The sequence below is a fragment of the Schistocerca nitens genome, chromosome 4, assembly GCF_023898315.1.
Source record: "Schistocerca nitens isolate TAMUIC-IGC-003100 chromosome 4, iqSchNite1.1, whole genome shotgun sequence".
Taxonomy (NCBI): Eukaryota; Metazoa; Arthropoda; class Insecta; order Orthoptera; family Acrididae; genus Schistocerca; species Schistocerca nitens.
The window spans coordinates 471944964-471957464 of record NC_064617.1 but is presented as its reverse complement, the minus strand read 5'-3'; the positions used below and the strand labels follow the sequence as shown (position 1 = coordinate 471957464).

Genomic DNA, 12501 nt, shown 5'->3' with positions numbered 1-12501 from the left:
CGGAGGCCTGCACTTTCTCCCGACGTGTCGTTGTTGCAACCTTATTAATATTATTAATATGTCCCTTCATTATCCTTTTCTGGCTTGTACACAGATCTCCGTTTTACGGGCTTTCAGAATATTGTTTTCGAAAGTTATCACATTCATTTGGAAGCGATATTTTCCGACTGCGTAGTTTCCCGCTCTCTTCGGCTACAACGACGCCGCTTGCAGGGGAAGGTATCCAGGACGAACGGCTAAAACCAAATAAAAATCATTTTAAAATATCATCTACTAAGGTCATTTTCTATAATATCAGGAATGATTCTAACCATCCGGCGCAACACGAAAAGGTTTTCTTTCACGCGATGGTCACTGGTGTTTGCAAACTACCACTTGAAGAAAATGAGGTGCGGAATGAAGTCAGTATTCGCAGACACATGGCGGTGGCCGACGATTATAAGAGTAATCTGGTAACGCAAATCTGTCGGAGGCATGAACGAACTAAAGTTCCGCGTAAGGGCAGACCCTGTAGTGCTTATAGTAGTATTAACAGTTGGGTAGCTTGTTAAGGTTTTCATCGTAGTTTTGTAGAGGTAGAAGTGGTTGTATTTTAAAAATTAAGTATCAGAAATAAATAGGTAATAATTAATTTGTTGCTATGCAAGGAGATGTGATTTGTATTACTGTTTTAACTTTTCAGATAATAGGTTGTAATTATGAAGAATAAATAAATAAATAAATAAAACTGAAATACTTCCAATAGGAAAATTGGAATTGCCTTTTCCGAAGAGGTTTCAGGCAACGTTCCAAACGGTTCGTCTTTCGAAATACAAGTTAAAAACAGATTGGAAAAGAATAAGATAAAGAAATATGACGCACATTGCGTCTATAGATTGACATGTGGTATCTGCGATATAAATTAGATGGTTAGATATATCGGTACCGCTAAAAGGACGGATTTTGATCAACAATAGCATAATGAGGGATCACGTAACTGCGAGCTTAGAGAACACGATCAAGATATTGCATGTTACTTGTAAAGGTTTAAAGCTTCACGTTTTAGAGGAAGTTGAGTTCTATTAGAGCAGTATTAAGGAACCAGATAAGTTGCTTAATGAACAGTCAGACTTTAATCGACATTTTTCTTTTTCCAAAATAAAAAGTCTATCATGGTCAGCGTCCTCTGGGTGTAGTGATCAGTTTGGGGTTGCATGGCTTCTTTAAGGAGTTGACAATTTATGGATAATTTAGGCTTTTTGGTGATTCACTGTGTGCGGCAAACATGTGAATCAAATAAGGACGGTCATTCATTGTATTTATATAAGTGAGGAATGAATAATAAAAATTAAAAAATATGTTCCTTTCGATTAGGTGTGTTGTCTCGATGTATAAGAGTATGCAAGTGCTGAAACGAGGACATTTATGGAATTATTTTCCGTGTATTATAAGAAACTTCCGTTTGACATTAAAATTTTTCTTATGTACTCACATTCACGAGCGGCTCCGGATTGTCTAGAGAGATCGTCCCGTTGCCAAAGTAGAATTCCCTCAGCTTGGCAGCCGCCTCCTGCTGCTCTTCCACAGTTGGCAAGTGCAGATTTGGTCCGACCGTGTCAACAAACTGGTCGTTAAGTGCGTTGATTTTACTTGGGTTGGACAGAATTCCAGCACCTACGAGCAAAACATCGTACATTAGACATTACAATAAAGACAATAGAAATTAGTAAAATCTAAGTCGTGTTGCATACAACGTTATCACAGTAGTTGACATTTTAATTCTATTAAAAACTGTACAAGCTGATATCAGTTTAGGTGAAGATGGTTAACCTTATTTTCACTGTTCTAAGGCAGGCGTTAGAGGGAATGAAAATGACTATACCGCAACGCGAATACAATAAGAGGTGTACTTTCGATATGATAAGAAACCAGGGGAACCGTACGAAACCTTCTCACTTTCATAGTTTTAAACAGTGATAGCATTTGGAATAAGTGTAGGCATTGACATAAGGGTAGTTGGGGAAGAGAAAAATCTTTAAAAGTGAACCGAACGGCGTAAAATAATAATCACGAATTTATGATGGATCTGTGTATATATTTAGAATACCCTGTTGTTGCCAAAACTTAATAATTAATGAGCTAATACAAACACATGATAAAATAAGTAAAGACATGTAATTTACTGCTCAGCACAATATCTGACTGTCATCACGTACCTGTAATTTCTAACTTTCGACCGCAGTATTTACATTTACTTGTTGTCGAAGAGAAGTTTAATAAGAAATACGAATATAAAATAAAAAGACGTAAATAAATGCGGAACGAGTAGGTCAGGAGATATTGTTCGCTTCTTACTTGGTACATCACTAAGGGAACCGTAACTTCTAACTGTATTTTAATGTTTTAATTGCACTTCCTACTTTATCTGAGCACTTTAGGCCGTAGCAGCAATAGGTCAATCACAATTCAAGGCGACAATGACTAACATGTTTCTCGTTACGGAAAGTATATTCGTTAAAAAGTTAGCTCAGACGACGGGCAGAGATAATGGACTACCGCAGTCTTCACGGTGAGAGAGATGAAATGATATGTCGTGTGACGAGGGCCTCCCGTCGGGTAGACCGCTCATCTGGTGCAAGTCTTTCGATTTGACGCCACTTCGGCGACTTGCGTGTCGATGGGGATGAAATGATGATGATTAGAACAACACAACACCCAGTCCCTGAACGGAGAAAATCTCCGACCCAGCCGGGAATCGAACCCGGGCCCTTAGAATTGACAGTCTGTCGCGCTGACCACTCAGCTACCGGGGGCGGACGGTGAGAGAGATGAGCGTATGGCATCGTTGGCAGGAAGGCCCCGTCCGCGGAAGCTCGGCCGCCAAGTGCAAGTCGACGCCACATTGGGCAGCTTGCACGACGGTGATGAGGATGAAATGATCGTGAGGACAACACAACACCCTGTCCACGAATGGAGCAAGTCTTCAACCTGGCCGGGCATCGAACCCAGGCACGCTGCACGGGAGGCCAGCACGTTACCGCCCAACTATGCAGGCAGACTCTTCACGGTTATTATCTGTGACAGTGCTGTATACAAATTATCAGTTAATAACTACCGGTACTTTATAGTATGAAAAAGAAGTCTCTTATTCGTGATTTGTAAGTTAGCTTCTTAAAGTATACAGGGTGTTACAAAAAGGTACGGCCAAACTTTCAGGAAACATTCCTCACACTCAAAGACAGAAAATATGTTATGTGGGCATGTGTCCGGAAACGCTTACTTTCCATGTTAGAGCTCCTTTTATTACTTCTCTTCAAATCACATTAATCATGGAATGGAAACACACAGCAACAGAACGTACCAGCGTGACTTCAAACACTTTGTTACAGGAAATGTTCAAAATGTCTTCCGTTAGCGAGGATACATGCATCCACCCTCCGTCGCATCGAATCCCTGATGCGCTGATGCAGCCCTGGAGAATGCCGTCACAATACGAGCACGAAGAGTCTCCACATTTGGTACCGGGGTTGCGTAGACAAGAGCTTTCAAATGCCCCCATAAATGAAAGTCGAGAGGGTTGAGGTCAGGAGAGCGTGGAGGCCATGGAATTGGTCCGCCTCTACCAATCCATCGGTCACCGAATCTGTTGTTGAGAAGCGTACGAACACTTTGACTGAAATGTGCAGGAGCTCCATCGTGCATGAACCACATGTTGTGTCGTAAAGGCACATGTTCTAGCAGCACAGGTAGAGTATCCTGTATGAAATCATAATAACGTGTTCCATTGAGCGTAGGTGGAAGAACAAACTAAAATGAGCTATAACATGGAAATTAAGCGTTTCCGGACACATGTCCACATAACATCTTTTCTTTATTTGTGTGTGAGGAATGTTTCGTGAAAGTTTGGCCGTACCTTTTTGTAACACCCTGTAGATATGAAGCTGGGAATTCACGATGCCCTTTCGTCTTTGATAGTTGAAAGTCTCTTGTGTTAACGTATTCCAAAAATAGTAAGTTTTAGCCCAAAATCGATGTGCAACGCCCGAAGCTGGTTGAAAACCTTTCTAACAATATCTTATTCATCCCTGTACGATTAGTACAACTATTGGTTGAGAAAAAGAGATGCTGACTTGAGAAATAATATATTTGATAAAAAGAAAAAAATGGTTCAAATGGCTCTGAGCACTATGGGACTCAACTGCTGAGGTCATTAGTCCCCTAGAACTTAGAACTAGTTAAACCTAACTAACCTAAGGACATCACAAACATCCATGCCCGAGGCAGGATTCGAACCTGCGACCGTAGCGGTCTCGCGGTTCCAGACTGCAGCGCCTTTAACCGCACGGCCACTTCGGCCGGCTGATAAAAAGACCTCGCACATTCACTGAAATGATTGGAATCATCAGTACTGAAAAGTAACAATACCAATCAAATCATATCATACAGGCTGAATATCCAGTGAAATGAACACAGTGGGCGAGTCAGGTACATGCTTTGAGGAGTGATAGTGTTCGTGAATCTGAACAAAGAACTCTTATGAACATAATTATGTTAAAATGATGCGGAACAGAACAAATGCAGGTGACAATAAATGAAACATTATGATTTCATTTTTTGTTTAATTGTGTAAATTTTCTTGCAAAAGATGTTAAAAAAAGTCCACCGTCAACTGCAATGCATTTATAGCTCTTGTAGACAGCTGCTGTGTCGTCGTTCTAAGGTCATTCGCACAGACCTTCACTTGAGCAAAAGTATGTAAAATACGAGAAATTCCATATCGTAAGGAATGTCTTGGCTGTTTTCTTTCTGTCGAAATATCCATAATTGCAGTAGCATCAGCGCATCTGGTGTACAAGTCAATTGCCATGAAGTCTTACCGAAACATGACTGCTGGAAGCAGGGAGTCTCCTAACAAGTGAATGGTCCAGTATGACACGTCGAAATCTACCCTGAAATTTTTTACCCAGCAAGAAGACACCGAAAGAAATGCATTGCCGAAATTTTAGCTGCTAAGAGGCACTGCAAGTGTTTTGTAAGAAATGTTGAAGTTACACATTTTTGCCGCGTGAAGAACAGCTTATAACAGCGGATTGTACAGCCCTTCACGTCTAGCACGCGACTCGACAAATAGCTCACTCAGCGCTGCGTAGCGGAATTATCCGGAATTCACAGACACCAATTTTGGTTTTGGTTTGGTTTTTTACTTTCATTCCAATTGATCCGTAGTGAGGAGGTCTTCCAGGATGTAGAACATGTCAGAAAAACAATAATACGTGACAAATATTTACAACTAAAACAAATAAGCTAATGTACCATTCCACAGGTCCCAAGTGGAGAGATCGTCATTTTTTTAATGAACACTATATGAAAGAATCATTTTACAAACACTAATGCACTCAATTTAAAATAAAAAAGTTTTTGTATTTATAAGGTAATAAACATGTAATAGAACTACTATAACACTTGTTTACAATGAACACATTACTACACTGAAGTGGTGCAGAAGTTATATATCACACACACACAAATCAGTTACCTTATCAGTTTACCTTATCATGTGACACAAATTTTGACTTGATACGTCCAGCTGTTCCTGAGAGAAAGGGGTTTTAACTGACGGACAGACAAGAATTGGATAACAAGTGACAATAATATTTTTTTCTTGTGATATAATTTCAAATTAGAATTTTCGGTTTTTTCCCTTACTTTTACTGTGGAACCTTGCTTATTGCCACATTTCATAATTCAGGGTCAATGTCAAGTACGTTCTAGGTTTTGATGAATGAGTTTGCAAGTATCGAGATACTTGACATAAATGGTCGTACATTTAGACTGTGTAGACTTATAAGTTTAAATGTTTTACGCATAAATTTCAACTTGATGCATGTGCCTGTTCCTGAGAAAAAGGTTTCTTAATAGTCAGACAGACAGACAGGTGGACAGCAAAGTGATCCTCTAACGGTTCTGTTTTTGCTGACTGATACACGATACCTTCCCTTTTGACATCTTGCAGCAGTTTTCTTCTGTCTAACTCATAGCATTGACTTTACTTATTATTATAATGACAAAATAATCTACTTCGTAAGTGGATCTGACGACTGTGTTGCGTGGATGGGAAGCTTCTAATATTTTAAAGTTGCACTTTGTTCCTTACTTTAGCTGTCATATAGGAATACATTTTATAAATATTTTCTAAAAAGTATTTAATGATGGATTGTGTATGTTTTTTCATCATGGGATAGCCTGATGACGGTACTTTATTACGAGATTGTTTTTTTTTTAAACTGTCCTGTAACTTACGTAAAACCTATAATAAAGAGTCAATCATAATTCATCATCATCGTCATCATCATCATCATCATTTAAGACTGATTATGCCTTTCAGCGTTCAGTCTGGAGCATAGCCCCCTTATAAAATTCCTCCATGATCCCCTATTCAGTGCTAACATTGGTGCCTCTTCTGATGTTAAACCTATTACTTCACAATCATTCTTAACCGAATCCAAGTACCTTCTCCTTGGTCTGCCCCGACTCTTCCTAACCTCTACCGCTGAACCCATGAGTCTCTTGGGTAACCTTGCTTCTCCCATGCGTGTAACATGACCCCACCATCTAAGCCTGTTCGCCCTGACTGCTACATCTATAGAGTCCATTCCCAGTTTTTCTTTGATTTCCTCATTGTGGACACCCTCCTGCCATTGTTCCCATCTACTAGTACCTGCAGTCATCCTAGCTACTTTCATATCCGTAACCTCAACCTTGTTGATAAGGTAACCTGAATCCACCCAGCTTTCGCTCCTATACAACAAAGTTGGTCGAAAGATTGAACGGTGCACAGATAACTTAGTCTTGGTACTGACTTCCTTCTTGCAGAAGAGAGTAGATCGTAGCTGAGCGCTCACTGCATTAGCTTTGCTACATCTCGCTTCCAGTTCTTTCACTATGTTGCCATCCTGTCATAATTGGAATAAAATAATCTCCACTGAATAATGAAATGTGAATCAGTACCAGTGATTGGCAATACTTAACTACCGGTATTAAGATTACAGTTTCGTATATTACCCTAAACGCACAGCTAAATGAGAAGACACCACTGAAGCAAGTTGAACTCCACAGAGAATGAGGGAAACGGGGTAGGTCTATAACCAGCAGGGAGTCAGTCCTCCATCACCATTTGCAGAACAACCACTCGCCCTTGTGCAAAGGGACCCTCAAGACAGTTATCAGAGTTGGGCTGGGCTATGTGAGACGACGTCGATGTATCCTCGACTATCCAAAGTAATTCAATGCAGATTGCATCTTCAGGAGATGCATTAACAACAGAGACTGCTTTTAGTGAACTGTGTGGCCGCAGGATACATGCTGCTAAATGCCAGACTCCGAGGAGAACTACCTCTGTGGAGAGAAAGAAGGGGCAGTCAAAATTCGTCAAAACAGCACGGGTTGTTAGGATAACATATTAGAATTGGAATGGGAGCAGAAAATTTATGGCACCATTGAAGATAGTCAGATACCGACACCTTGACAGGTGCTGCAAAACCAAATAGTTAAAGAAATGTAAAAACGATTACCATTGTTTCACACAAATAACTTAGAAGTAGGAATAAGTAGTGAACTGTGCTGACAGAGGTCCTTCCAAATTGCTCTTTGCATGCAGAGTGAGGCAGTATTTCAGACACATTTTATAGCACCAAGACTAACACGTTTTGCAACTGATTAACTACCTGAAATGCAAGTAAGGGAGAGAGACTAGAGTCCTGTAAGATGAATTCTTATTCGTCGCCTTTATAGAGCCAATCACAGATTATGCAGCACCAAAAACACTGGGAGTACAGAGTTTCCATGTCGGAAGTGCTCTGCAAAAAGTTACTTCGGGGGGCAGACGTCTTGGAAGACGGGCGTCTTGGTGGGCAGACTTTGCTTCCAGACGACATTTCCTGGCTCGTCTGGCTCTCATCTGGCTGAGTTGAAGTTAGACGCAGACAGAGGCAAGTTGTCGGTTCAGACTCAATAACTGATTTTTGCAGCCATGTCAGCTGGTACCTGCAGATTATGAGTATGGTAAGATCCAGCCACAACAGCGAAGCGAACTGCAGGGGAAGACGAATCATTTGTAATGACGTTCATCTGAAGACTTTTTGGAGTTAGAGATTCAACATGTTTTCAACTCCGGCAAGGGAATCACGGTATGACTCCCATGTGTGTAAACATTTTGTCCAGATGCGTTTTCACATGAATCATATTTCAGATCGCGTATCCACTTGCCAAGCAAATACTCTACTCATTTTATTGCTCTCTCCATTTGTTTATTGTGAATTTAATTACGTACTTGTGTGATAAACTGAGTTCATTGAGATATCTGTCTAATTTACTAGTCATATGAATTTAGTACCTAAGTCGAAACAAGGCCCCTGGAGTAGACAACATTCCATTAGAACTACTGACAGCCTTGGAAAAGCCAGGCCTAACAAAACTCTACCATCTAGTGAGCAAGATGTATGAGACAGGCGAAATACCCTCAGACTTCAAGAAGAATATAATAATTCCAGTCCCAAAGAAAGCAGGTGTTGACAGATGTGAAAATTATCGAACTATCAGATTAATATGCCACGGCTGCAAAATACTAACACGAATTCTTTACAGACGAGTGGAAAAACTGGTAGAAGACGACCACGGGGAAGATCAGTTTGGATTCCGTAGAAATGTTGGAACACCCGAGGCAATACTGACCCTACGACTTATCTTAGAAAATAGATTAAGGAAAGGCAAACCTACGTTTCTAGCATTTGTAGAATTAAAGAAAGCTTTTGACAATGTTGACTGGAATACTCTCTTTCAAATTCTGAAAGTGATAGGGGTAAAATACAGGGAGCCAAAGGCTATTTACAATTTGTACAGAAACCAGATGGCAGTTATAGAAGTCGAGGGGTAGTCGAGGGAAGCAGTGGTTGGGAAGGGAGTGTGACCGGATTGTAGCCTATCCCCGATGTTATTAAATCTGTATATTGAGCAAGCAGTAAACAAAAGAAAAATTCGGAGTAGAAATTAAAATCCATGGAGAAAAAATAAAAATTTTGAGGTTCGCCGATGACATTGTAATTCTGTCAGAGACAGCAAAGGACCTGGAAGAGCAGCTGAACGGAATGGAGAGTGTCTTGAAAGGAGGTTATAAGATGAACATCAACAAAAGCAAAACGAGGATAATGGAATGTAGTAGAATCAAATCGGGTGATGCTGCGGGAATTAGATTAGGAAATGAGACGCTTAAAGTAGTAAAGGAGTTTTGCTATTTGGGGAGCAACATAACTGATGATGGTCGAAGTAGAGATTTAAGTGTCAAGAAGTCGTTTCTGAAAGTATTTGTATGGAGTGTAGCCATGTATTGAAATGAAACGTGGACTATAAATAGTTTAGACAAGAATAGAATAGAAGCTTTTGAAATGTGGTGCTACAGAAGAATGCTGAAGATAAGATGGGTAGATCACATAACTAATGAGGAGGTATTGAATAGAATTGGAGAGAAGAGAAATTTGTGGCACAACTTGACTAGAAGAAGGGTTGGGTTAATTTGGGGGGAAGGTCATCGGTCTCATCAGATTAGGGAAGGATGGGAAAGGAAGTCGGCCGTGCCCTTTTAAAGGAACCATCCCGGCATTTGCCTGAAGCGATTAAGGGAAATCACGGAAAACCTAAATCAGGATGGCCGGACGCGGGATTGAACCGTCGTCCTTCCGAATGCGAGTCCAGTGTGCTAACCACTGCGCTACCTCGCTCGGTTCTAGAAGAAGGGGTCGGTTGGTAGGGCATATTCTGAGGCATCAAGGTATCACCAATTTAGTATTGGAGGGCAGCGTGGACGGTAAAAATCGTAGAGGGAGACCAAGAGATGAATACACTAAATAGATTCAGAAGGATGTAGGTTGCATTAGGTACTGGGCGATGAAGAATCTTGCACAGGATAGAGTAGCATGGAGAGCTGCATCAAACCAGTCTCTGGGCTGAAGACCACAACAACAACATGAATTTACTTATCATTGTTTGGATGGCTGATGGTTTACTTTTTCAGATATACAGGGACAGTTTAAGATATTTAATTAACGATTCGCCGGCCGCTGTGACCGAGCGGTTCTAGCCGCAGGTTCGAATCCTGTCCAGAGCATAGATATTTGTGATGTCCTTAGGTTGGTTAGGTTTACGTAGTTCGAAGTCTATGGGACTGATGACCTCAGATGTTAAGCCCCATAGTGCGTGGAGACATTTGAATAATTAACGATTCCAATCAAACTAATCCGCCCACCGTTTCACGTTAGGACAAAATCTTACAACATGATGCTGAAAGTAAGATATAAATGTCGTTTTGGATTATGGCTGGACTGTCCCACAGGTGAGTTCAACCGCCTGTCGGAAAAGGTGTTCTCCCTTTCCTTGCGAATATGAGAGAGTTGTCGTATGTGTTTTGTAGCGTGTAGGTGAGTGTAATGGACGCTTGAAGAGTGTACTGCTGTGTTTATGTTGTATAATACAGGGTGCACATAAAGTCCGGGAACACTTTCAATTATTTATTGCATAAGAACCAAACATTGTACAGATATCATACATATCTCATTTTAAAGGGGAACCCTGCAAGTTTTTTTCATTTATATCGCCACGACGTAGTTTGGTAATTTGCCGATAGTCAGGACCAGTCCCAAACATGTTGAGCTCAGGTGCGAGAGCACTTCGCCGAGAGCACTGCACTCGATATTCCTATTTGGACATGTTGCAGCAATGGCTGATGCCTCAAATGCAATCGGACTCTCCGTTTATCTTTCAGCAGGATGGGACTCCACCCTACTTTCATCGTGAAGTTTGTTGGTATCTGAACACGGAGCTACCGCATCGACGGATTGGCCGTGCTACAGAAGGGGTCAGATGTTTCATGAAATGGCCTCCCCGATCGCCAGATCTCACTCCGTGTGACTTTTTTTGTGGGGACACATTAAAGATCTGGGGTGTGTACCGCCTCTACCACGTGATGTAGCAGAGCTCCGGGAGAGAATACGTGAAGCGACTGCCACAGTCGACGATGCCATGCTCGGACGGGTATGGCAAGAATTCGATTACCGTATTGACTTCTGCCCGGTCACTCATTGTTCGCATATCGAATGTTTGTAAAAAAAAACCTTTTTGAGTTCTCTTCAAAATGCAATATATATGACATCTGTGCAATGTTTACTTCTTGTGCAATAAATAACTGAAAGTGTTCCCGGACTTTATGGATATCCTGTGGTGGTGAGAGAAGAGAGGTGTGTTGAAACCCGTTGCCGGCAAGTGGTGTTCTCCTCTTCAGTAGCACCCCACATACGACGGATGGATCACCATCAACAGTGTCACATACCCTCACTTAATGAGTCACTGTGTATAGGTTTCGAATTTAATCCATGACATCGGCGCAACCACCGGCGATCAGGAACTTTGCTCGACTATCTCTCTTCCCATTACCAGAAAAGTTCCGGCAGTGAAAATTTCGACCAATACCAGGATGCGAACCGGCTTACGTCCGAGTCGAGCGCCTCGCCACGGTTAGCGACCTGGGCTACGGGGGTGGGAATAAGTGTAGGGCTTTAAACAAACCGAGCGAGGTGGCGCAGTGGTAGCACACTGGACTAGCATTCGGGAGGACGACGGTTCAATCCCGTCTCCAGCCATCCTGATTTAGGTTTTCCGTGATTTCCCTAAATCGTTTCAGGCAAATGCCGGGATGGTTCCTTTGAAAGGGCACGGCCGATTTCCTTCTCAATCCTTCCCTAACCCGAGCTTGCGCTCCGTCTCTAATGACCTCGTAGTCGACGGGACGTTAAACACTAACCACCACCACCTTTAAACAAACACTTTCTTGTGTTTACTCACTTACTTCGGTTACCACAGAAGTTATTATGATGTAATTTTTACATTTATTAGATATTCGTGCTATTGGATAGAAAAATCGAAACGTTCCACAGCAGAGTCATCTTGCCAGAACACTCTCGTTCAATGGCGCAGACAAATTGCGAGAAGTTCTGTAACATGTCTTGACAAATATTAAATAAAGAAAGAACACATACGGTCTAGTTCAGAATTCCTATTACAGTCTTCTAGGGGTTGTAGAGGGAACTTAGTAGATGAAGTTTTGTTAGGAACATCGCATAACACCTTCGTCCGACTACATCAACAGCTACGGGGAATTGGTACGTTTGAAAGTAGGAGGGATGGCTGTGGTACTCCACGGACGGGCTGCACTCTCGACTTTGCAGAGGACTTCTTTTGTCACGTGGAGGGCAACCGAGTACTAGTTCTCGAAGCATTGCCCATGCCGTGTGCTTGTGCAGCACACGGGACAGAACTCATTGTATCCGCTGTGTGCGTACCGTGAAGCGAGGGATTAGAAGATTATCCGATCCTCAAACCGATCAGACGGTACATTTCCAGAGATGGAATTCTTATCAAAACTTCATGTACTAAGTATCGTCTACAGCCCAAAGAATTCTGTAACAGGAATTTTGA

The 12501-nt window shown here is 41.6% G+C and overlaps 1 protein-coding gene across 1 annotated transcript in view; it reads right to left on the bottom strand.

Annotated features, from left to right (window-relative positions):
- LOC126251802 (venom carboxylesterase-6-like) overlaps positions 1–12501 on the bottom strand; it is a 131903-nt gene that overhangs the window by 41963 nt on the left and 77439 nt on the right. The window contains exon 7 of the mRNA XM_049952440.1: positions 1472–1653. Within this exon, the coding sequence (XP_049808397.1) occupies positions 1472–1653 (182 nt within the window). The remainder of the gene's footprint in view (positions 1–1471; positions 1654–12501) is intronic.